General features: G+C 35.9%; 1 protein-coding gene across 3 annotated transcripts in view; it reads left to right on the top strand.

Moving 5' to 3' along the window:
• PRORP (protein only RNase P catalytic subunit) overlaps window positions 1-27478 on the top strand; it is a 109479-nt gene that overhangs the window by 17815 nt on the left and 64186 nt on the right. For all 3 annotated transcript variants that reach the window (XM_010967849.3, XM_010967850.3, XM_045504936.2), the window contains exon 5: window positions 20756-20863. In XM_010967849.3, the coding sequence (XP_010966151.1) occupies window positions 20756-20863 (108 nt within the window). The remainder of the gene's footprint in view (window positions 1-20755; window positions 20864-27478) is intronic.

Here is a 27478-nt window from a genome sequence, read left to right as displayed (position 1 = left end):
TACTTTTAGTTTTTTGGGGTTTTTTTTGTTTTTTTGGTTAGAAAATGCTCCTCAGGTTTCTGATTGTTTTTCCTTCACTGTTGACTAAATGTATCAATTTTTATTGCCATTTCATTTGGTCTCCCTAGAAAATAGAATAGTGTAAATAAGACAGAAGATCAGAAATGATAACACAGGGTACTGAAGACTGATAGCTTACTTCTGAGGGAAGAGAAAACTACCAGCGCGAAGGAACAGCTGCTGAGATGCTGAGAATAACGGCAGAGGCCTCCTCCATTCTCCCAAGCACCAAGCTCCTGCTTTTTACACAGGTGCCCCTCCTGCCATCTCTCTTATCTCAGTAAATACACCTCTCTCCTAATTATTCAGATGTCCAACACATCAGTCAACCTTGACTCCCCTCTCTCCTTCATAGCCCACCTGTAGTCTACCAGAAAATCCTGTTAGTTTCCTTCAAGGTATTTCTGACCACTTCTCATCACCTTCACTACTACTTTTTGATCCAAGGCACCATCATTTCCAGGCGAGACAACTGTAACTGGTCTCCCTGTTTCCCAGCACCCAAGTCTGTTATCCACCAGAGTGATCCTTTTAAATCCTTATCAGATCATATCACCCCCTTGCTTAAAACTCTCCAATGGCTTTTCATCTCACTCAGGCTGAAACACAGTCTTTCCAGTGACCCATAAGACCCTTCATAGTCTGGCCCCTGTTTGCGTCTCAGACTTTACTGCATTCCAGCCATACTGGGCTCCTACCAAATGATACTCTTGCCTCAGGACCTTTGCACTTGCTATTTCTTCTTGCTCCATGTATCTGTGTGATTATGCATCTACCTGCTTCAGCTCTTTTCTTAAATATTGCCTTCTTAGAATGGTTCTTCCTGACTACCCAACTGAAAATTTTGCTAGGCCTCAGAGAGTTTAAGTGGCTTTGCCAAGGCAAGTTTGTTAATAGCAGAGCTAAGATTAGAACCCAAGACTGTCTGTCTCCAAAATCTGAGTTCTGTTCGTTAAGCTTCATTCCGTAATGAAATACTGGGTCACTAAGAAATTTAATAAGATACTATTTGGTGTTCTTCATTTGATAAAGGAAAGTATGCAATGCATTTCTAACAATAATCTCCATCTTGGATTATCTTGACTTTAAAAGGTTAAAAGGGAATAAAGTTAGGTATTTAAAGGAACATGCCTCAGTTATCTGGAGTGTTTACTTATACATAGAACACATTATTCCCCCAAAATACAAGGTAGGAGGGAGTATGTTTGTATTCTTGAAGAAGTTCAAGACATCTTTTCAAATACTAATTCTGCTTCTTAATTTGTGTTATCTGTGCTTTTTTTCCTAAAGCAAATGTTTATATAAGGCTTATTATGTGCTAGTCACTACTTTACAACTGTTAACTCATTTAACATCATCTTTATAACTGTGGGAAAGTTACTTCATGACTCTTGTTCTGACTGTTGCCAGGCAACCCAGTTATGTATTAAGAAATGCCAGATAAGGTCATTTTTTCCTAGTAGGGGCAGAGATGAATGTAGAGCCCTAAAGACAGTGCAGAGTAGAAGAAGTTGTGATTTTTTTAGATGAATGAAAGTGCAGAATCTGCATCCAGCACAGTGTCAGTCTGGAAAGGCAGAAAAGGGACATCAGATCATTGCTGAGGGTTCAGTGGTGTGAAGCTCTTTAGACTACCTCACTGCCTTTCCTTACTATCTTAGGTCGAAATTTGAAGTTGGTAAGTCTCGAGCAGAGCACATGACACCTTATTATCCAGCACTTCTTTTTAGCTGCAGGTTGAAGCTTGGCAAATGGTTCTTCTCCCTCAGGGTTTCAAGAAATAGGAAATAGAAGAGTTAAGAATCTGGTACATGAAAATATCAAACTTGAATCAAATCAACATTTAGAGTCAACTACCAATTACAGAAAATATATGGGACTTACTACACCTCAAGGATATAATCACCAAATCCAGTCTGTAGGAAGCTTTAAGACAAATAACCTAGTTTTTTCCAATAAATCAATTGCAAGCAGAGAGAAAGAGCCAGGGATAGGGAGAGGGAAAAGACATATAGATTAAAAGCAGTGGGTGATATAGCAATCATTTGCAACGTATGGACTGGATTGGACCTGATTTGATCAAAGAAATCTGAACACCTCTTGTTGGAGATACTAAGAAATCGTTGTTTGTTTGTTTTTTTTTTTTAAGATATAATGATGCTAGAGAGTTGTGTTTTAAAACTTTTTATTTTAGAGCTACACCCTGAAGTATTTATGGATGAAATGGTGTGGTATCTGAGATATGCTTCAAAAATAACTAGGAGATGGGGGATGGAGTAGGTGGAGTTACATATGAAACAAAATTGACCATGAGTTGGTAAAGTTAGTTTATGAATTCATTGGGATTTATTATTATATTATTCTGCCTACTTTGGTATGTTTGGAATTTCCATTGTAAAAATCTTTTTTTAAAAACTGACATATTAAATAAATGCTTACATGCTTTCAGGACAGAGGCTATGAAGAGGGAGATTATAAAACAATGCATCCCTAGTGAATTTCATGCAGAGGCAACACCTTCTTGTAGCATTTTCTCCCAAACACATATTCATTATAAAAGATGAAAGTAGTTCAGAAATGTCACCATAGAAAGTGAAAATATATTTCTTCAATCACATAATATTTTTAAAATATTGAAAACTGCCATGTTATTTGCACATGGGTAATACATTTTTCCAATTATGAAATGCATGAGAAATGAAATTTAGATCAGAGCTGGAAAGATATTTCCTGCAGAAGGGCTAGTAACATTTGTTCTGGAGTTTTAAAAAAAATCCTGTACGTGATAACCCATTCTGTAGTGATAACTATAGCCAGAGTGGCAATCTGGAATGCTCCAGTGTGCATCTACCCCTGCCTTTAGTGCAGGTGGCAACTGCAGATAGATTCTGGGTGGTTAGGCCTGTGAAGGGAAATTTGAACCTGAGAGCTTATACGTCCTGCAGTGCTAATTGGGAGATGTGGAGGAAGGGGATTTCCACTCTTTGTTAATAAGACCTCCAGGCTCATTTCCTCTTTGTTTTTGCATTTTCCTCAGCTGGGCAGCAGCTGCAGGGAAGAAAAATGTGATTTCCTGCACTTATGAGTGCTGGCTTTTCTTTTGGAGACTTATAATTGGAAGAGTGGAATGTGTATGGATTGAGCTACTTACACAGCTAATTTTAACATTAAGTTTTTAAAAATAAGTTAGTTCACCGCGTTTGTGTCCATGATAGATTTGCTCAGATGATTTGAATTCGCAGATAAACTCAAGTTGTCTCCAAGGCAGGCATCCCTCTTGACGGACCTCTGCTTTAACAGGGTGATTCTTTGCAAGCTAACTGAAAAATGATGAATGGCAAAATTGCATTCTGCTATATTAATAAAAAATAGTATATTTTCTTTGCAGACTCATACCATATAAATGCTTCTGTTTTTGATTGAACTGGTTATTTAACCTGTAGAATTCTCCAAAATGAGAAATAAACCAACAGACCACTTCCAGAACCAGCAGAGTTAGATGATCAGATCCAAAGCACAGCATTTGACCTCCCTGTCAGCTGTTATCATTGAAGCTAAACGAGTATTAAAATCCAAATGTGTTTAGTCATTATTGTGTTGGAGCAAAACTTTCCAAGTAAAATACCCTATAAGTAAAGGAACTATAATAGATTTTGAGGGGAGAGGACCCTAACCCTTCCTTTCGTTGTTTTGTGATTGATCTTAGTAATTTTCTGGTTTTGTTCTGTGGGATTCTGAACCCCCAGAAATTTTGGTAACATTTTGTGTACACATGTGTGCAGTGTTAAGGGTGAGTTATGGTCTAGCAGGTAAATACCACACATACATCCAGGGTAAAATCAGATTAAATTCTTAGTTTATATAGCTAAGGATGCTGAAATTTATCAGAAAGTGGCCAGATGGAGGAGAAGAAGGTGCTGGACATTTCAGTGCAGTTTCCATAGGCCCCTGGAGTGCCCAGTGAGGCTGAGCAGCCAGTAACAGTGTCTACTCAAGGTAAGCTCACTCTGTCTTAATTTATGTTGCATCACAGACCTTTTATACCTAGGCTGACATCACTGTTCACAAGGATTTATGCCACAATCTATGTACCTCTTTGAAGAGGACTTTATGAATAGTGGGCTTTCCTCTTCTCATCAGAGAAAACCCATTTTCCCACAATGAGGGTGTATATTTCTCTCCTGGAAGAAGACCTGGAATCTTAATCAGTGACCCTGATGGCATTTCTTCCACAGCTTTAGTGCTTTCTTATCCAGGCGATTCCCAAATTGTTTTCTTTAATCCTGGCTACTCTTTTTTTTTTTTAATATGGCTATTCTTTAAAATTCCTGATCAATATAACCACTTGTGAGACATTTCTATGTGAATATGCCATTATGAACTCAAATTCAGCATGTCATAAAGCAAATTCTTCATAAATCTTTGTTTTCTAGCCTCCAGTCAAACACTGTTTTTTTCTGTTATGGTATGTATGTATGTATGTATGTATTTATTTATTTATTTATTTTAACATTTTTTACTGAGTTATAATCATTTTACAATGTGTGTCAAATTCCAGTGTAGAGCACAATTTTTCAGTTATACATGAACATATATATATTCATTGTCACATTTTTTTCTCTGTGAGCTACCATAAGATCTTGTATATATTTCCCTGTGCTATACAGTATAATCTGTTTATCTATTCTACATTTTGAAATCCCAGTCTGTCCCTTCCCACCCCCCGCCCCCTTGGCAACCACAAGTTTGTATTCTATGTCTGTGAGTCTGTTTCTGTTTTGTATTTATGTTTTGTTTTGTTTTGTTTTGTTTTTAGATTCCACATATGAGCGATCTCATATGGTACTTTTCTTTCTCTTTCTGGCTTACTTCACTTAGAATGACATTCTCCAGGAACATCCATGTTGCTGCAAATGGCATTATGTTGTCTTTTTTATGGCTGAGTAGTATTCCATTGTATAAATATACCACATCTTCTTTATCCAGTCAGCTGTTGATGGACATTTAGGCTGTTTCCATGTCTTGGCTACTGTAAATAGTGCTGCTATGAACATTGGGATGCAGGTGTCATTTTGAAGTAGGATTCCTTCTGAATATATGCCCAGGAGTGGGATTCCTAGGTCGTATGGTAAGTCTGTTCCTAGTCTTTTGAGGAATCTCCATACTGTTTTCCACAGTGGCTGCAACAAACTGCATTCCCACCAGCAGTGTAGGAGAGTTCCCTTTTCTCCACAGTCTCTCCAGCATTTCTCATTTGTGGATTTTTGAATGATTGCCATTCTGACTGGTGTGAGGTGATACCTCATTGTAGTTTTGATTTCCATTTCTCTGCTAATTAGGGATATTGAACATTTTTTTCATGTGCCTATTGATCATTTGTATGTCTTCCTTGGAGAATTGCTTATTTAGGTCTTCTGCCCATTTTTGGATTGGGTTGTTTGGTTTTTTCTTATTAAGTCGTATGAGCTGCTTATATATTCTGGAGATCAAGCCTTTGTCAGTTTCATTTGCAAAAATTTTCTCCCATTCCATAGGTTGTCTTTTTGTTTTACTTATGGTTTCCTTTGCTGTGCAGAAGCTTGTAAGTTTAATTAGGTCCCATTTGTTTATTCTTGCTTTTATTTCTATTGCTTGGGTAGACTGTCCTAGGAGAACATTTTTGAGATGTATGTGAGATAATGTTTTGCCTATATTTTCTTCTAGGAGGTTTATTGTATCTTGTCTTATGTTTAAGTCTTTGATCCATTTTGAGTTTATTTTTGTGTATGGTATAGGGAGAAATGCTGTTGAGTTTCCTTTTGTGACTTTCCTCTTTGCCATCCAGAGTGAGGAGGTTAAAACTGATTTTGACTCCTCTCTTACCCTTAACTTTTGTGTCAGATCGGGCAGTAATCCTGTTGTGCATCATTTCTCAGATCTGCCTCTGCTGCTTCATTTCCACTACTTTCATCTTGTCCAGGCCCTCAACATCTCAGCCTCAATGCCTGTTACCTCCTAACTGATTTTCTTGTGTCTATACCCTTCCTTCCATTTTTTTTTCATTTATACTCTTGCTAAAATCAGTCTTTTTCCAACACTGATTTCATCATATTCCCTTGCCTCAAAACCTTCTCAGTTTTCCATTCCTACCCTGAAAGTAACTCCTTCCTTCTCCACGATTTTGCTGCAACCTTCTATTTAAACCTTACCTCTTATTACTGTCCTCTGCAGACACCTGCTTCAGCCAGAGCTGGCTACTCACTGGCCCTGGACTGCTGTTTTCTTCTGCTGCTTTTTCCCTTCATCTAAAATGGACAGAAGAACATTTTACATGTCTCTAAATCCTGTTTTTCCTTCAAGGTTTATCTCAAGTCCCTTTTCTGTCACGACCTTTCCTAACCTCTATAGTCTGTCTTTTCTTCCTTTGAACTTAGAACATTTATTAACTCTGGCACACATTTGGCTATTAATCCTACGCCACATATTCTTGCTTTAGTGCTTAGCTTTTCACAGCAGTATCTGTTGTCTCTTCAACCACATTATAAACTCTTGGAAGGACAGAGCACCCTTCTTTGTATTCTCCACAATGTTTGGCATCCAGTAGGTATGCAGTAACTGTTATTTATATATTAAATCAAGGTTTTTATATATATATATTTTTTAATTTTGTTGGGGGGAGGTAATTAGGTTTATTTATTTATTTTTAATAGAGGTACTGGGGATTGAACCAGGACCTTGTGCGTGCTAGGCAGGCATTCTACTGCTGAGCTATACCCTCCCCCCAGAGGTTTATATTTCTTATGTCATAGTTCCCATTTATTTAATGACACCATTTAGTCGTTTCAATAACTTTGAGGGAAGGAGTATTTTACATACTTTACAGAGAGGAAACTGAGGCTTGGAGAAGTTACAGTCAACTTGCCAAAGCCACACAGTTTAAGTCACGAAGCCAAGATTCAAACCCTGATCTTTGAATTCAGTTACACATGCTGTTTATACTATACCAGTAATTCTGCCTCCTTATTAGTCTGGTTTTCTTTTTTGAGGGTGGAAGAGTGCCTAGTACTTAGCTTGCTATTACTTGGAGCAGAAGAAAAGGTGTGCCGACTTGAATTAGTAATTGCTAGCAGGAATAATGAAACAGATGCAAACTGTGTCAAAGTTCACAGGAAAGTAGAATTTCCCTTTATCTCGTTTATTACTGGTGGAATGACTCATCTTCCAGTTGTACATTGCTCTTAAGTTATTCAGTATTTGTATAAGTTAGAAGGAAGGGAAAACCACCGATGAGATGTACAGGACACGTCATTTGAGCTAAGGAATGTTCCTGGGATATCCCCAAGATTTCTACCTGAGTCTTCTTGCCTCTTCCATTTACTGTTGGTCTCTCGCCTTCTGGGTTTCTTTCAGAGTAAAATCACTTCCCATTTTTTTCTGCCCTCCATTTACAGCTTCCATAGGCTACTTTCTTACTACTGCGATGCACAAAGATTTACTGTCTACTTATTTAACATGAGTCAGGCTTAGTGTTGTTTAACCTAGGCACTAGAAATTCCATGATTTAAAAATTTCCCTTCTCTATTCTCCCTCTTCTATTCTTGATTTTTTTTTTCATTAAAAGAGGACAAAAAGACAAGTCAAACCATTTTCTTTTTAAATTAGCAATAAAATTGAGCATACATGATAGTAAATTCCACCTCATTGCTCTGAGAAAATTTTAAACTTTGGTTGCTTTTGCAGAGACAACTGATAAATTGTTGTTTCTGCTTTATAAACAAAATAAATAGCTCATTCAGCTCAATGAATTAATGAATGAGGTAAGAGTCAGAAATAGAGGTTCTGTATTTTTTATATAGTCATTAACTTGGTGTTTTTTCCCTCTGCATTTCAGTTTTCTCCCAGGATTATTCTGAGGATAGAATCAGAAGATACATGCATGTAGTAAAGTATAAAGTAATCTACAAGGATGTACACCAGTACTGGTGTACTTCAGTACAGAACACTTGATTTATGAATCATCTAAACATACACATGAACTGCAAGAACCATGCATCTGGCCTTTCTGAAGGGGATGGGCTGAAATGGTCTCTGCCCCCTGAATCAAAATATGTGGGAACAAATGACATGTAGACATGCTTTTCTTATGCATATGGAGGCAGTTAGGTTATTGCTACTTTAGGGATTCATACATTCTACCACCCTATGAAGACAGAAACCCATTTCTGAGTCAGGAACAAGAAGCAGGGAGAGTTATTTTCCTGTTTTAAAACCCAAAGAGTATAGGAGGTGACAAGCTCTTGGCAGAACGTGTACTGTTACTATTTACCAAAGCACACGTAGAGGCTCTTGTTGTAGAGACTTCTTATGGTCAGCTCATTTAATCTCATTGAGTCCTTACATTGGCCCTTTGAAGTAGGTAGCTGCACTTCACACCTGAGGAACCTGAGGCCCAGAAAAGTGAAGTGACTTGACCAGAGTCATATCAGCTAGTGGGTGGCAGAGCAGAGAAGATGCAAACCCAAATAGGCTTATCGCTAGTCAGGCTCCTTTAGCATCGTCACAGCTGCCTTGAGGTCTTGTGTATATATACCTGAGGAAGATGATAGTAATATGGTACCTCAAGTTATTGTTAAAGGAAACATTTTGAGTTTGGTCACTTTTTCAGGGTGAACAATGAAACATCTGTAAAGATTCTTAAAAAAAAGCCTTGGGCAACCCTCCATATTTGCTTTTCTCTGGGAATTGTTTTTAAGGATTCTTAGTAAAGTTTTATCTATGTATAGTGCTCAGTTTTTCTTTAAGATTTTTTCTCCCCCTTATTTGAAAAATAAATGTTTACTTTCTGATTTGGTGGGGGGTAGTTTTCAGTGAGTTTTATTTGTGCAATATTTTTATCTTATTTTGTTTTGGGATCATCCAGTGAAAGAACTTAAATATGTTGTGTGTTTGCTTCCAAGGAAGAGGGGAAGTTAGGCGCTGTGTTGATGTTGTGAAGCAGAGGGGATTTCCAGGATCTGTAAGTGTGGATCCTTGAACTGAAGGCAGAATTTTAAAAAAAGAAAAAGAGAAAAGGAGTGGTTAACAGCATTTCTGGGTTTGCAGGATCCAAGCCGTGTTACTGCCTTTCCTTGCCTGATTTATTCCTTTTAAATTTGGGAGCAAGAGTCCACAAGGAAAAATACATTGTCACTTTGCCTTTCATTTAGCTGTTTTCTACGTCTGTCAGTATCTGCTACGAAAGGGAAGGAGAGTGGGATTAAAAAGAAGGTAGCTTTTTGTTCTACCTACTAATTTAATTTTCTGAACTATCTTTACCTGAATAAAATTTACTTCCTCAAAGCCTAGGCAAGATTTAAGAAATACCTTTATACTGTGAGTAATTTAAATTTTTCCTGGGGTATTTAGTAGAGAAATCATCTTGGAAATATGCCTGGCTGCTAGAGAACTAACATGTCTTTAACTCTTGATTCTAGATGGTTGAGAATTTTTTAGTGAATTTTTTCAGTCCTTTATGTTGTTGATACTAGTCTATTTTGTATTTCAAGACAAAAATAGATTTATTTTCTTCCTCCTTCTCCCATGCTCGTCTCCCCTCTTCCTCCTCTCTTTTTTCTCTTTCTAGCTGTATAGTTTTCCACTGTGTCAGATGACCATAATTTAATTACTTACACAGTCTTTTGTTAATGGATATTTAGGTTGTTTTAGTCTTTTACTGTTACAAAAATGCAACAGTGAATCGCCTTACAGATTTGTAATTTCTCATATATTCTAAGATCGCTGTGAGATCCCTGCAGATCGAATTGCTAGGGCATCGGAGATGTATAGATTTTATTGGCCTTCATGGAAATTTTATCATTAAACACACCTACTGATCAGCAGTGTGTGAGAATTCTTGTTTCTCCACACCTTTGTGTTCCATTGTGTCATCAAACATTTTGATCTTGGCCTATTTGAAGTGAAAAATGGAACCTCAGTGTAGAGTTAATTTACATTTTTCTTAACGAGTAAGTCAAGCATCTTCCCATAGGTTTAAAAGCCATTTGGATTTTTTCTACAAAGTGCTTGCTTCTGTCTTGCCCATTTTTCATTTTCTCAATAACTCAATAACTTGAGTTATTGAGAGGTTTGTTTTTTTTTTTGATTGATTTGTAGGAGCTTTCTATTTGAAAAATTGTGATTTGAATTATGATTTTTTGAGGCTTTTTTTTCCCTTATGATAACTTTTTTCCATGCACATTTAAAAATAGTCAAATTTATCAAATTTTTCTTTTATGACTCCTGGGTTTCATTCTTAGAAAGGCCTTTCCTTTTTACAAGATTATTTAAGAACAAACAAACATAAACACAAGCTTCTTTTTGCCCCCTACTACTTTTGTTGTTTTTCCTTTACATTTTTGATCCATTTGGAATTTTTTCTGGTGTGAATGTGGTAGTGTTCCAACTTGAATTTTTTTCCCCCTGTTAATTACCCAGTTGTGTCAACACTGTTTATTTAACAACCCGTCTTTTCTCCCGCTGGGCTGGGATCCCACTTTCAGCAAATATTAAATTCTCATGTATGTGTGGGTCCGCTTCTGAATTTTCTATTTTCATTAATCTGTGTACGTGATCACAGTATATTGATAATTTAAGTTCATAGTGGTAGAGTTAATCCTTAGAACTGGGGTTCTACCCTTCTTTACAAACTTTCAAGGAGTAAAAATAGGCCTATGATAAAATGTATTAATACTGTTCCTGGGGGCAAAATCATGGTTTGTATATGTGACAGCCCCAGAACCAGTGGCTTTTTTTTAATATATGTTTTTATTGAATTATAGTCAATTTACAATGTGTGTCAATTTCTGGTGTACAGCACAATGCTTTAGTCATATAGGGACATACATATATTCATTTCCATATTCTTTTTCACTGTAGGTTACTACAAGATACTGAATATAGTTCCTTGTGCTATACAGTACCAGTACCAGTGGCTTTTAAAAATTTTTTACTACAACTCAAGTACAAAATACATTTTATGTAACAACCCATTTTATAACTAAAAATTTTTTCTGTAATATGTTTTTATTGAAGTACAGTCAGTTTACAATGTGTCAATTTCTGGTGTACAGTATAATACTTCAGTCACATAGGAAAATACATACATTAGTTCTCATAACTAAAAAATTTATGTGCTCTTGCTACATGAGTTGGACTCCGTTTTAATTACTTTATTTAACTGTAATCTCAAAAATGCTGGTTGCAACCTAAATTGATTTCATGACCCAGTAATTGATTGTGACCTACAGTTAAAAAAATACCTTATCAGACTTCTATTTAGGTGAAATTCCAATATCCTTATTAGTCTTTTTTGGAGTGGGGAGCAGGAAAAGGAGGGTTATCTCTCCCTAAATAAACGAGAGAGACTACATAGAAGCAAATAGTGTTTCTCAACAAAAAAACTCACGAAGGGCATTTGCATTTCTCTCCCATTTTGCAAGTACCTTGTAAGGAAGGGCAGTGGTCTTGATTTAAGGAGGGCATGCATGCCTTCTTAAAAACTTGGCCGCAATTTATGAATATGTACTGTTCAGGAAGAAGGAAAAACCCTTACAAGGCAGGTGCCAGGAGGGTCAGGCCCATGTGAGGAATATTCCACCATCTGTAAACATAGTTGTTTTGTGGTCTTCTGGCTTTTAGGGGTCCCGGCTTGATTTTTGTTGCTCTGTTCTTCCACTATACCTCAGATGAGAGCATGGATTTCTAGATTTTGAATCCAAGGCTGCCCATTACTAGTTACGTGACTTGCTTAACTTTTCTGTGCTTTAGTCTCTTAATCTGAGAATGGTAACACCTACCTCATTACTGTTCACAGAGGAATAAGAGAGTTAATATATGGAAAACACTTAGAATTCTTATTTTTCTGTATTTTTATGATCTACATGGCACTGAAAAGTCTTTGCGTTATTATTATCACTTGGCTTGGATGTATATGGGATTTTTTTTCCTTCAACTTCAAAATTAAAAATTTTGTGGAAAGAGGACTAGGTGGATATTTTCATTAAGTTTCCCTGAACCTCAGGAGTCCTTAAAGACATGTTTTTTTGTTTGTTTGTTTTTATGTTAGGTTTTTTTTTTTAAATGATTAGTTCTCTTCTTTTTGTTCTGATTCATTCTTTGGAAATACCCTTGTGAGGGCTTATGCAGGGTGTCTCTTCTCTGTCCTTCATAGCTATAATGTTCCTCCTCTTTGTGTTTTTTTCTCTGCATTCTAGGAAAAATTTTCAAAGTTTGTGCTGCATTTCACAAAATCTATCTTCTAATATATTACATCCAATCTTCAGTGCTTTCAATGAAGATTTTAATTCTGTTACATTTTTGTTTTTTTCTTGCATTTCTGTTTTATTTTTGCCAGAACCCTTTGCATCAGTCATGTTCTCTCCTCAAAGCTCATTGCTTTTTCTTTATGGATGCAACTGAGTTTGTCCCCTTTTATTGAGAGGACAGTAATACAGTATGTCCCCTGCCCTCCCCTGAGTTTTTGGTGTTTCCCAGGCTTCCTCTTTTCCTACTCAACCCACTCTCCCTGTTCATTTTCACCCACTCCCCGGTTTTCTTTACCACCTGATTGCCAGTGACTCACAGATCCATATAGCTCCAGCCCTTGCATTCTCACTGAGCCCCAGACTTCCTGTTGGGCATCTTGATGAGTAACATTCTTTCAGTGACATGATAAGAGGAGTGGTAAACTATTTTATTCTTTGTCTGAAAATGTTTACTTAAATGTTAGTTTAAGTGCAGAGAATTTAGTATTTTCCCTCAGCACTGAAGATAGCATTCCATTGTCTTCTGGCCTCTGTTTTAGTTACTGTTGAAGAGTTTGCTTTGGGCCCAGTTTTTGTTCCGTCTCCATCCCCCTTGTTGCTCTTAAAATTTTTTTTTCCACTTCTGCTGTTTCACTCTGATGGGTATGTATGAATGTATTTATTTATTTATTCACTGAGCTTCCTGAATCCAAGGTTTCATGTCTTGAATCAATTCCGAATAATTCTCAGGCCTTATACCTTCAAATATTGCTTCTCCCGAAATTCCCATCAGACTTCCGTTGGATCCTTTCACTCTCTCCTCTACGTCTGTTACTCTGGTATGTTTCATCTCTGTGAATTGTATTCTGGGTATTCTTCAGATCTATCTTCTAGTTCACTACTTCTCACCTGAGATGAGTCTGTTCTTTACCCATTTGTTTAGGGGTTTTCCCCTAATGTTTCAATAATTTACAGACCATAAAATTGACCCATTTAGAATGTGCAGTTCAGTGATTTTGAGTAGATCTGTCACTTGTGTGACCATCACTACAATTCAATTTTAGAACACTTCTATCACCCCAAAAAGTTTCATCATGTCCTTTTGAGGTCAGTCTCTGCTTCCTCCCCCAGCCCTAGTCACCAATGACTTGCTCTCTGGCGCTGTAGTTTTGCCTTTACTAAAAATTTTGTATAAAAAATTTTCATATAAATAGAATCATGTAATCTGTATTTTTTGTCTTCCTTCACTTAACATAATATTGTTTGCTTTTACAATATATTAGATTTAGTTAAACATTTCTTTTTTGGTTTATTTGTGTTACTACATGTATCAGCAGTTCCTTTTCATTGCTGAGTAGTATTCCAGTGGGTGGGTGAATAGACCACAATTTGTTTATTCACCAGCTAGTAGACATTGGATTTTCCCTCATCCATTTAATTTAATTTATTTTAGAACTGTAATTTTAGAACTTCTCTTTCAAACTTTTCTCTTCATTTTTTTCATGGTCTCTGTCTTAAGTTCTGAGTCTTCTTTTACATTTTAATTGTTTTATATACTTATTTAGTATTATCCTTAGACTTTTCTGTTATTGTTTATTCTGAGTTCTTTGGGCTCTAATCCTGTGTGTCAGAAGACTCTCACACATGGTGGATTATTTACCCTTGTGTTTCACAGTTTTAAATTGGTGAGATCAGTTTTAGAGTGGCTTGCTTTTTCCATGAGAACCCTTTTGTTGCCTGGATTGTTGATAGTGTCTCTCCAGCGAAGTTTTGTGTTTGCTTCTGCCAAGTACTCAAGAGATATTATTGGACCAGACCAGTTTGTATGTAATTTTTTGGTGGAACATGATGATGTTGTATCATACAGTTTGTCTAAGATTGTACTTCAAACCCATTAAAACCTGGGCCTAGAGTTTCTATTTCTTAAGAGATTTTTTTTCCTGCTTAGACCCCTGTTAGAGATAGAGGAGGTAGTATATTGTATTTTGACATCAGTGTGCTCATTTGTAAAGATTCTTCTTTTATTGTGGAGTTCACTTCCAATTTCCCCCCCTCATTTGGACCCAAGGTTTGGTAACTCTCCAGTTCCCACAGGGTTATCAAAAGCCAAGCCCCTATTTGCCGATACCCATACCTGTCCCATTTCTGCTTTTTACTTCTCTGCTGGACAGCATTGTTATCAGCTCTTTTCCCTACAGTTAGATTTTCAGATCTGGCTTCATCTCTGGCACTTGGAGATTTCTCTTCCTTTATTAAAAGTTCAGCCCTGCGTTAAGTATTTTTTGCTGTATTTTGTCCAGCCTTCTTAGATATTTGTAGCAGGAGGGGTTTTTTTGTTTGTTTTTTCATCTTACTGAAATCAGAAAACTCACATAAGATTGTAAGTATTTTTAAATAGGATACTACATGCTAGTAATTATAACTATAATTACTGAATGAAAAACATCTCCTAAAACATAACTTCCTATTGAATAAGTATAAACTTTCTAAAATTAGTGTTGTTAGATTGCAGTGACATTTTCCAGACATGTGAGTTCACTTTTCCCAGGCTACATTAAGGCAATCATGCTAGTGTTCTTTGTATTTAGGATTTATTTGGATCCCATGGTTTAAAGAAGGCACATGGAGAAATTTGGCTGTTTGATGCAGAGATGCATTTTTTTATTGTTGTTCCCATGTTAAGAACAGTATTTCCAACCAAAATAACTGGTATTCCCCTGTTTTTCCATAGCCACTGTGACTAAAACCAGTTGTTTTAATACTCCCTTTCTCTAATCTTTGGAAAATATTATCTGATGTTTGTAGTACTTTGGGTATAATTAACATGTTAAGATCACTGCTTCTTTTATGATGTAAAGCTTTGAGTATGTATTATTGTCATCGTCCTAATTCCCCTTAGTTGCTGTTCTCAAGTAGGAAATTAAATAAATAAAATAAATGAAAGAGATTTGTTTTTAATTTTCTGGTGAAATTTGTATCACAGTCTCAGGATAAAAGTAAACCATCATAAACATATGGATAATCATCCCCCTAAATTGAAGAATTTTAACCTCTTCTAAGTGGAAAGGTAAAAAAGAAGTTAGTGTCTCTTTGCATATCATTTATTGAGAAAAATAAGTTATTAAGCAGTTTGCTTTGTCATCCATATTGTAGGAGGAATGATAAATAAAAGACTCAAGTTATCCTGACACGTATGTTGTGAGAGTTATTTATATTATGAGGACAGCTTTTTGCTGGCAGGAGCTGGAGTCACCTTTAGTCCAGAGCTCAGGTACCAGGTGTAGTGTGTAAGTGCCATTCTTTTATTTCTCTGTTGTGCTACTCGTCTTTGGATCAGTTTTGCTACTCATTTGTGATTAGGTGACAACCACAAAGCAACAAATACAAGTTCTGCTTCATTGTTTCTAATAAGAGATTGGATAAGGTAAAGAATTTAAAACTTTTGATTAACTGTTTTAGAATTGTTTTTGTTTTTGTATTTACTCTTTTCCGTATTGTAGTAATAAGCAAGAATTTTTTTGTTTTTTTGTTTCTTACTTTAAGTTCAAAGTATAATTACATACAGACTTTATACTTATTCTTTGAGTTTTCAAGTTGCCTAGTTGTGAATCCTCAAACATGCCAAGCTCTTTGGTGTTTCCTAAGGGCCTTGGCAGTTCTTTCCTCTGCCGAGAAGGCTCTTCCCTCAGAGGAAGCATGACTTACTCCCTCACTTCATTAAAACCTTTGTTCAAATGTCACCTAATTAGAAAGGCCTTTCCCTTTTACCTTTACCTTAAAATAGAGAGGAACTAGGAAGAATGATGCTAACACCCTACCTGCCCTGCTTAATTTTTCTTCAAGACACTTTTCTCTACCTGAAATTAAGTGTTTGTTACATTGGTATTGCTTGTTCCCTCCGCTAACATACTATGCAGTCCTTGAAGGCAGAAAGTTTGTTCACTTTTCTGTTCCTAGGAATGGGAACATCATTGGGCACATGCTTAATGAAAATCTATTGACGGACTGACCAAGTGAATGTATTAACCTTGTGGCCTAAGGATGGGATCTAGCCCATACATGTTTTTGTTTGAAAGGTCTTCAGTGTTACTCCTTTAAAAAGTTATTTCACATGTTTCAAAATGCCAGATTTTTAATTTTCCTTAAAATATCAAATCTGTTGACCCTGGGGCTGTATTTTTTTGTGTGGCAACAATTATCTGGACTGAGCACTAGGCTGTTTCCTTTATAAGGGACCTGTGTTCTCCAGTTTTGTCATAGTCTTCACCTCTTTCTGTCCAGTTGTGGACAATGAGACCTGTGCCATCCACTAGTTATCATTTTGCCAGCTCTGTTGTGTTTTCTTAGACTTGGCCGATTTTACCTATTTATGTCACCTGCCTGGTCCCTGTAGGCATCTGAGTTAACAACTGCTGTTGAAAGTCATAGTATTTACAACTTGTGTGAAGTTAAACATTTCAGATTTCAACTTAAAAGTATAAAATGAGTAAAAATGATAGAAGTTGTGGCTGTTGTTAAAGGATATATATGTTGAATTTATAAAGTATATGTTACAAAAATGAAGAACATCCTTTAGGCCAATGAGCACATAAAAAGATGCTCAACATCATTAGTCATTAGGGAAATATACATCAAAACCGCAGTGAGATACCACTTCACACCCACAAGCATGACTATAATAAAAAGTACATACAACATCAACTGTTGGTGAGGATGTGTAGACATTGGGAGCTTCATACATTGCCGCTGAGAATGTAAAATGGTGCAACTACTTCGGAAAACAGTCTAGCAGTTCCTCAAAAAATTAAACATAGAGTTACCACATATGATAACTCTTGACAATTTCATTCCTAGACAGATGTACCCAAGAGAAATGAAAACATTTATCCATACAGAACTTATACACAGATGTTCATGGCAGCATTATTCATAATAGCCCCAAAGTGGAAATAACCCGAATGTTCATCCGCTAGTGAATGAGTAAATAAAATGTGGTATATTCATACAATGAAGTATTATTCAACAGTAAAAAAGAATGAAGTACAACATGGTTGAACCTTGAAAACATTATGCTAAGTGAAAGAAGTGAGTCATAGAATACTGCATTTTTGTATGATTCGGTTTATCTGAAATGTCCAGAATAAATAAACCTATAGGAACAAAGTTGATTGATTAGTGATTGCTGGGTGGTGGGTGAAGGGAGTGAGAGGTGACTGCTAGTGAGTACAGAGATTCTTCTAGGAGGGACAGAATATTCTAAAATTAGACTGTGATAGGTACAACTAGTGAATTGGATGGTATGTGAACTATATCTCAAAATTATTTTTTTTAAGTTAGAACTTCTTTTATTAATAATCAAGAAACAGATGATCAAAAGATTGATGGATTTTCATACCCCAGATCATTAGCCAATCTGCAGTCAAGTACAATTCCAGCAGTAGCCCTAGAAAGAAATAATTGCTCTTTGCTTAAATTTGCCGTCCATTAAAACAGCTACTCTTGCGTCTTTGTATTGCCCTATGCCACAGCAAGTATGTTATCTCATTAGGTCAACTCTTTCTTTGTCATGCCTTATTAGCATGATCTACTCAGTGGCTTTTGAGTGCAGTGATGTAAATTTATTTAGTTTGGAAAGTGAGCACCTTGGGGGCCCACCAGAAGTATTACAAAGTGATAAAAATATTACTCCCTGACCAGTAAACATATTCAATAAGCAGAGCTTTAGTAATGGGGAAGAAAACAACCTGACACCTTGGATTTTTCTCTATTAGAAGACATGGATCAGGAGAATAATCTTTTTTTTTTGGTATATATTTATTTTTTATTGAAGTCTAGTCAGTTTACAATGTTGTGTCAGTTTCTGGTGTACAGCACAATGCTTCAGTTATAGACGAACATACATATATTCGTTTTCATATTCTTTTTCACCATAAGTTACTACAAGATATCGAATATAGTTCCCTGCACTATACAGCATGAACTTGTTTACCAGAGGATAATCTTTGGATGAGATTATGTTACACATCCTTTGATTGCACAGAGGCTCCTGAGACTCGCCTTTCAAACAAACCATCTCAAGTATACCCTTTTCCATTCTGGGTTTTAAGGGATTTCCAGGCTTGTTAACATAGAATATCAGGACCGAAAGGGGATTTTATAAGTTATCTAGTTTAACTCTTGATTTTTACAGATATCCATTTTTCTGGTAATACTAAACTACCTTAGTTTGTTATTACTCCAGAAATGAATATAATGCATACCAAGAACAGCACCAAGATGATAATTTGGAAGTATAATGGGAAATCTTTTTCATGTTAATTATTAGTAAAACCTGAATTTTAAATATTTAGACATAATGAGCAATCTTATGGTTACCAGGGGGAAAGGGGTGGGAAGGGATAAATTGAGAGTTTGAGATTTGCAAATATTAACTACTATATATAAAAATAGATAAAAAACAAATTTCTTCTGTATAGCACAGGAAACTAAATTCAATATCTTGTAGTAACCTTTAATGAAAAAGAATATGAAAATGAATATATGTATGTATATGTGTGACTAAAACATTATCCTGTACACCAGAAATTGACACATGTAACTGACTATACTTCAATGAAAAAGAAAAAGAGTTAACCAAGGATTTGTTCATATTTATATACAAATTTTTGCAGTTCTCTTATTTCTAGCATTCATTTTCTAACTTTCCAGCCTCTCTGGCAGCCCCAAACTCTTGTCTTCTGATTTCTCAAACTAGTCAGTCTGTGGCTTTCTGCTTGATTTCCAGCTGCCCCTGTCAACCATGCTGAGTAGAGTGCCCTCCGGCAAAAAGCCAAAAAGAGGCAAATTTCTCCTGGTGCAGTTCACTTTTCCCATTACCCATAGATAGATAACAAGTCATCCTAAACGTAGTGGCACTGAACGGAAAGTCACTTATTACTATTATTATTATATCTCATTTTTCTAGAGTTTTACTAGACTCAGTTGTGTGGTTCTTGCTTGGCTCTTTTACTGTTGTAATCAAATGGAGGCTTGAGGTCATTCATCTTGAAATCTTCCTCACTCTCATAGATCTGATGGTTGATGTTGACTCGGTTGGACTGCCAGGTAGAATACCTATACATGACCTCTGTGGCGATAGTTAGGTTCCAAGAGCAAGCATCCTAAGAGGGAGAGCCAAATGGAAGTTGTATTGCCTTTTTTTTTTTAATATTGAAAGTATAGTCAATTACAATTTATCTGTTTTAGTCATTATGTGTATATATATATAATGTATACATACATATATTTGTTTTCATACACTTTTTCATTATAGGTTGCTATATATTAAATACAGTTCCTTGTGCTATATAGAAAAAATTAGTTATCTATTTTATACAGAGTTAATATTTGCAAATCTTGAAAAAAAAAAAAAAGAAGACATTAATGTATTGCCTTTTACTACCTATTTTTTTAATTGCCTGTTTACCACATGGATTACTTCCGCCATGTTCATTCATTGGGGCAGTCACAAAGAAGAGCCCATATTCAAGTGAAGGGAATTAGACTCCACCTTTTGAGAGAGGAGGAGTGCCAAAGAATTTTCAGTCATCTTTTAAAATCACCAAACGTTCTTTCAAATGTTGTGTTCCTTCCAGTTTCTGCCTGCTTTTGGTCATTCTCTAGTATTGTCAAATTGTTACTTTTTATATAAAAAGTACTGTATTATCTGGTCGTCCAATACAGACTACTCCATCATTACCAGGAGTGAACTGCCTCCCCTCCTTTTCTTCTGTCCGTAGCACTCATCACATTTGACCTTTAATAACTTATTTATTTGATTTATTTTGTGTCTCCTTCCACTAAAATGCAAGCTCCATTACATTGGGGTTTTGTCTCTTTGGTGACTGCTAGGCATATAGTAGGTGCTCAACAAATATTTATTGAATGAATGAATGAGTGCTCAACTCTTCAAAATAGCTGTAAGTAAACAAAACCCTCTTGGTGACAAAAGAGAAGCTACAAATTATAGAGCCTTGTTCTTTCAGCATGGTTGCACTGGTAGACTGGCACATTTGAGGTTCACTTCTTCTTAGCTTACAGAACAGGACATAGAGATTTTGACATTTCACTATTATCATGACTACCATGTGTGTCATTGTAGCAGAACAGATGGCTGGTTACAGACCGGTTGAAGTGCTATGTGAAGTACTTTGTGAAGTGTAAAGCACTGTGAGATTGTCAAGTATATCAGATAATTACATGCAGTTGTATCTGTTAGGCTGGTCTTTTCAGGTTTTTATTTGAAAGCATCTCTGTGTGTAGGTATATGTGTGTGTATTTTTAAGGGATGAATATTTTGACTTACCAGAGCAATAATAAAAGTCGTAGCAGTGTGTTTATATATTAAAGTCCTTACTGGGTTCTTACTAATATTTTATCTGACTTTTCCTTTTTAGGAACTTAAGAGATTTCAGAACTTTGTAAAATGCTGTCCTCCTTTTGATATTGTCATCGATGGGCTCAATGTTGCCAAAATGTTTCCTAAAGCTCGTGAGTCTCAAGTTGTAAGTACAAGTTTTATTTTAGTGTTCCACATCTCTAGAAATATTTATTGTACCCATTTGTGACCTTCCTTAGGTCTCTTAGCTCCCCATTTTCCCTTCTAAAAATAAGTTCTCAGAGGGGCCACAGTGAGCAACTAATCATCTAAGATTCACCATTTTAGTCTCTGGCAAGTAAGTGGCTCTTACAGACTGGCCAAGAGTGAGAGATTAAAGTCTATTTAATAAAGGGCCAGTTTGGCCCTTTTCGTGTAAACTTCAGCTGACCTTCTAGGTCTCTACTCTTTGGGGTTACTCTCTCTTGTCCCTGAGGATCACATGCCTCCATTTGCAATTTATTAACATGCACTATTGAGAGATATTAATCACTCATAACTCACAGTTGTGTTTTTCCAAACATAGTATGTTCAGAAATTAGCCTAAGCAGTTCTTTTTTTGCAAGCTAATCCATTTGGTCAATCAATTTCTAAGTGTTCTAGTAGTTTCTAATAGGAATATCATGATTTTTTATAGCCGTTGTGAGCAATTCTTTTAATCCCCATTTTACAGATTAGAAAATTAGAAAATTGAGGTCAATTTTGTACAGTAAATCCTTAGAAAGCCATCAAAACATCAAAATTTGATTGTAGAGAGCTCCAGGGTTTTTGACTTGTGGCTCTTATCGCTGGCAATCTATGGCCATTCATCTGTAGTTAAACTGTTATTTCTTAAAAATTGCTGCCAACTTAAAAGCTTTTTCTCAGAGATGCTTCTAGTCCTATTTGACCATTTATACTCAGAATAGCTCACAAGTACTAACAAAGGACAAGGTTGATTTATAGAAATTTCTTTATATGCCTTTCTTCTTTGTTTGAGCCTTCGTTTTTATGGTCAAGTGTGTGCTTTTTACTCTTTTATTTTTAAAAAACACAAAAGCAAGTGGAAACTATTTCTCTTTCTTAGATATTTTCAGGGGCCTTGAAGGCAGTAACATTCACAAAGGCAAAACCAGAAAAGGAAGAGTGAAATTGTTATCATTAATGCACTGTTGCGCTCAGAATCAGAAGGGCCCGTTCCCATCTGATCTTGAGAATAAGAAGTTTCCTATTTGTTCACCTTTTGTTTGACTTTCAGCTTCAACACAAAGCACTGAAAATTGGCTTGCCAGAAATATTTAGCCCAAGTTGGGCTAACTTTTTCAGGGAAAGTAACATGCGGAAGAAGATATAGTGGACACACTCCCCAGCATTATGGGAGAAATATGTGCACATAAAGGTTCTAGCAGATTTTGGCAAACAGAGGCAGAGAACACGTGGTGGGCCAGAGAAATCATAGGCATCTGCCACTACTTTTAGCTTTTACTGTTAAAATAATTTACTGTTAGCAGCAGTTTATGTGACAAGTAATTGTTATTACCCAGCTCTTCAGAGCCCTGTTATCTTATGACAGTGCACTGACATTCTGTTTGAGAAACTTCAGCTTAGAGACTCCGTTTAGAGACGCCATCTCAATAGCATTTAATAGCATTTTAACTAGCATTTTAGTTTAGAAGTTAAGAACAGAGATTCTGGAACCAGGCCCTTTGTATTCAGTCTGCCACTTTTAATTGTTTCCATAGTTTGAGCAAGTTATGTAACCTCTCTGTGCCCTCGTTTCCCAATCTGTAAAATCGGGATAATAATAGTACCATCTCATAAAGATGTTGTGAAGAGTACTTGGCACACACTGAGTACCTAGTCGGTGTAACTATTATTGTGATTACTCTTCGTATTAACTTACCAAATGGAACCATAATTCTTGCTTTCAGCTGACCCTTATTTGGCAGTTTAAGATTTTCTACTATCATGTCATCCATGTCAATGGAGTTAAAAGAAAATACGAATCTCTGCTTTAGTATTAGACTTCGTATTAGAGTTGGACTCTAGGTCAGGTACTCAAATAATACTTGGTTGAGAATTGAAGCCAGCACCGTCAAAAACTTAAGAAAAATGTAAAATACAATTTTAAGAAATGTTGTGATTATAAAAAAAATGCATGTTCATTGTAGAAAATTTGGAAATTACAGAAAAGAAAATCATGTATAATCCTAACATTCATCAGTAATCACTGTCAACATTTTATTTCCTTGCAGTATTTTTCTATTTTTTTACCTGAGCTCCAACTCTGTAAATAATTATATATCTACATTTTAACTTAGAGTTGTTGAAAGCTCTCAGTAAAAATGAAATTATAAAAGGGGTAGAAGAATATTTGTGATAGGACCTTTGAAGCATACATAAGATTCAGGAACCCTAATGGGAAGAATAGAGAAATTTGCTGAACAGTGAAAAATACTATAAATGTTGTTAAAAGATAACAAACTAAGAAAATTCACAGCACATGTAACAAAGAGCTAACTTCCTGACTGTACCAAAGTCTCTTATAAGTCTATAAGAAAAAAGATGAACCATGCGGTAGAAAAATGGTTTAACCTTATTCATAATTTTAGTTAGGCAAATTAAAATGTTTATTTTCCAGACTGGCAGAGATTTAACAGTTGGTAGTATCCAGTATTTTGAACGGTTTGGAGAGGTAGAGAGGAGGGTATCAGTACAGGGGTTTTGGTGGGTGATTTGGCAATAATTCCAAATGCCTAAAATGTTGAAATTCTACTCTTTGGAACTGATATATTCACAGTAGTACATAATATATATGTAATATATATACACAGTAGTACATGATATATTCATAGTAATACACAATAGTACATATCCAGGTATGTTCGTTATAGCATTGTAAGCAGAAAATTCTCATCAACCTAAATATCTGTCAATCTTGGACCTGATATATATCGAAACATCTATTTTAAATGCATGAGGTCGATCTACCCATGCTGATATGAAACAATAGCCAAAGTAAGTATAAGAAGCAAGTTGAAGACCAAGCTTAGTATGGCCCCACTTGTGTTCAAAGCAAAACAAAGGATTACTCATATAAATGTTTGTTAGGTAAGTTCGTGTATGGCTAGAAAATTTCTAGAAATTACACATAAAAACTTCATAGCAGTTAACTTTAGGAGTTGGGGGTGGAGTATAAGACAATGAGAGCATTTCAGTTTTTCATTCGTATTTTTAAAATTTTCTTTCACAGTGGGTATATGTTACTTTAAAGTAAAGAATCACCATCAGGAAAAGAAAAAAGTAAAAAGGCATTCTTGGCAAATATTCTAAAATAACTGTATCTTACGGATGTACCACAATTTTTTAATCATTTCCCTGTTGGTGGGCATATTAAATTGTCTCATATTTCCTGTGGTAAATAATGCTTGGAAGAAAATCTCTGTGCACGTTGCAGATGGTTTCTTAAGAACAGATTCCCAGAAATACAACTCTTGATATGATACTTTTAAAGGTCTCACTACATATTGCCAAATTGCTTCCCAAATGATGGTAGCAATTTATACTCCCACTAACAGTGTATAAAGCTGCCCAAATAGAACACATTTCTTTAGGGTTGCTTATTACATGATTGCTTCAACTATTTTGTTGCATTTGTGCCATGAGTCTGCTGAGTGAAAAGAGCTGGACAGTTTGTACCCCAATTTCTTAGATCAGACATTTAAAAAAATGTGTAAACAGAGTTTAGTAAAATAGCCCAGAAAGGAAATATTCTTGGCTGTCTTGTTTGTCCTCTTTCTCTCTCTCTCAGTATAGTTGCCTGTATGTGCTCATAAAGGAAATCCTAGTTTGTTGAGTCTTGAATTTTTCATCTTCATGTGGAGAAATTTCCAGGCTTTTTCTGTGAAATAATGTACAGATCACTTATGTTCTTCCCATGAACTTTCTGTGTAATGTGTTACAAATTCTTCTTGGTCCTTTTCCATTTATGGTTAATTATATATCCAGCATTGTTCTCTGAAAGTTCATAAATGAGAAAAGACCGTTTTTTACATTCATTATCTAGGGAGTAGAGTAACACCATGATCACATATCTTGAGCTCAGAACCTACAGCCTAGGGGTGATGGAGATTAAGGAGCTAAAAATAAGTTCGGTTGTGAATTTATTTTCTCAATTTTCATATACATCTTTTCATATTTTAATTTTTGAGGCTAGAGTATGTCTTACAGTTGATGTCGGTAGAAACTTGCCAGCCACGATGTAGAGTTGAGACTTATTGGTGGTTGTCATTGCCTGGGTATCTGCAAATTGTGCTGTACACAGCATGTGTCTGTTCATCCACTTGTGACCTCAGCCGAGTTAGTTGTATTGGCAGCTCTAACACACTTTAATTTTAACCTTATTTTAACCTTAATCGTAACTTTAAATATTTACTGTGGGTTTTCTAAATGCAATAAAAGGTGGTGGTAACTGACACATTTCTCAGGGTAAGGTACAGAATTTTAAAGCAAGGATTGCTTATCATAACTGTTGCATTTTGAAAAACTGTCACCCAGGCTGCAAACTTCTTTCTGCCAAAAGCTTTCCGTAGCCATTCAAGTTGATTAACTTACAGAATGGCATCATTCATTGAAAGAAAAAGCAATAATTTCATGTGAAATGCAGGTAACCCCTAGTATTCTTCAGTCTGTCTTTGCTTTTGGTCCTGAAAGTGATACAGTAGTAAAGGTGAAAAACACAGGTTCTCAGGAGAGTAGTGTGTTACATGTCGTAGAGCTGCTGTGGCCAAAAGTGATTCAGAAGAGCCTTTAACTCAGATAGGAAGATTTCTATTTAAATGTGACTTGTGATTCTGCATAAATAAATAAATAAATAAATAAATAAATAAGGCATGGAATTGTATAGTTAGTATGTGATTTGGTTTGTTACTGAAAAAGAAAGCTTCTTTTTTTTTTTTTTTGCATAATCAGTGATTCATCTTGTAGTTTCTGGTGTCTTAATAAATACCATGACAGGATATACTAAGTGGAACTGGAGATTGTACAATCCCTGACTAGATTTTATTTTTGGCATATTTAAGGTCTTGTCAAGCAGTATCTCAATTCTTTAGAACCTACACTAGTTTTCTTTTTCTTTACTAAGGTATAATTCATAAACATAATATTCACCCCTTGGAAGTGTACAATTCAGTGGGTTTTAGTACAGTGGGCCCTCTGGGTCCACCAGTTCCGCATCCTCAGATGTGGAGGGCCAACTGTACTATGCCATTTTATGTAAGGGACCTAGGTTGAATCTCTAGTACCTCCCATTAAAAAAAAAAAAAATACATACACACACGCATATGTTTGGTTGCAAATTTTCAGAAGAGAGTTTGGGTTTGTATTTTTATTTTTAAGAAGAGGGAAGGGTTCTGAGTGACTGGCAGATTAATTATATAGGCTGCATTTTGGGAAGGATAGCTGGAGCATCTTAGCAGGGAATTACAATGTAGAGTTAGTCATTGTTCATTGAGCAACTCTTCCATGCCAGATACTGTTTTAAGATATGAGGATATGTCTAGAGGCCAATAAATGCTACGAATGCTAGGAACATGATTAGGCTAATGGTTATGTTACCTAAACAAGAAACTTACTTGGAACGTCAGAAGGGAGAATAATGTCTGCCCAAAATGCACGAGAAAAGGATGTTTTTTTAAAAATAAATATCGCAAAATAGTTTTGTAATATTCAATTCTCCAGAATATGTTGTGATTTGAAAGAAACAATGACTAAATTAAAAAGTGTTAGGTATGAATCTTGTCTAGCACTTGAGTCAGCCTCTGTGTAGCAGTTGGATATCTCTTTCTCTTTACCTTCTGCAGGATATAGTGTTTTGGATTTTCTTGGATTCAATTTCTTTTAATTTAATAAACTGTGTTTTGGGAGCAGTTTTAGGCTCATGGATTTTTTTATGAACAGCCATCCCCACATCAACATGTTGTTTTTGGCTCTTTTCTGAGGAAAAGCACTGTGTAAATCATGAGAAGTAGAAATTAAATTTTATCTTCTTTTTTTTTAAGTTTAAGAGTAATTGGTACCACCATCCTTCTAATTGCTCAAACCCCAAACCAAGGATTGTAGCCTTAACTGCTCTGTTTCACTAGCCCCAGCTGACTGACACGTTTTAATAGTTATAATCCCCAAGTATATCCTGTAATCTAATCACTTTACCATCTAGGTGGTCTCCTTGCTTTTTTATCCTTGCCTCATTGACTTTGCACTATATTTGGAATAAAATCCAAATTCCTTATCATGGATTTTAGTACTTTCATCATCTGATAGTATCATATAGCACCTTTCATACCTCTGTTTTCAGCCTCATCTCTGTTTTTTTCTCTTTGTCTTTCACTGAATTATAAATTATAAAATTATAAATAAACACACTAGAGTTTTTCCTGTTCCTCAAATATACTGAACTTGTTCCTGCCTCAAGAGATGCCACATGGAGAGAGAGAGCACACTCAGCCGTCACAGCTAAGGCTCCCAACATGTGAGTAGAGTCACCTGGGACCAGATGACCTCCAGGCAGCCTGCCAGCTGATTGTGAACACATGCATGAGCCCAGTCTACACTGTGTAGAACAGAATAACGTCCTGCTGAGCCCAACCCAAATTGCCAACCCATAGTATTGTGAGAAAATAAGTGATTATTTTAAGCCCAGTTTTTGGGTGGTTTATTACACAGCAATAGATAGCTGTTTTAATTCCTCCATAGCACTTGGGGG

The sequence above is a fragment of the Camelus bactrianus genome, chromosome 6, assembly GCF_048773025.1.
Source record: "Camelus bactrianus isolate YW-2024 breed Bactrian camel chromosome 6, ASM4877302v1, whole genome shotgun sequence".
NCBI classification, from domain to species: domain Eukaryota; kingdom Metazoa; phylum Chordata; class Mammalia; order Artiodactyla; family Camelidae; genus Camelus; species Camelus bactrianus.
The sequence above is the reverse complement of the archived record's forward strand: the minus strand, read 5'-3'. Positions and strand labels throughout refer to the sequence as shown.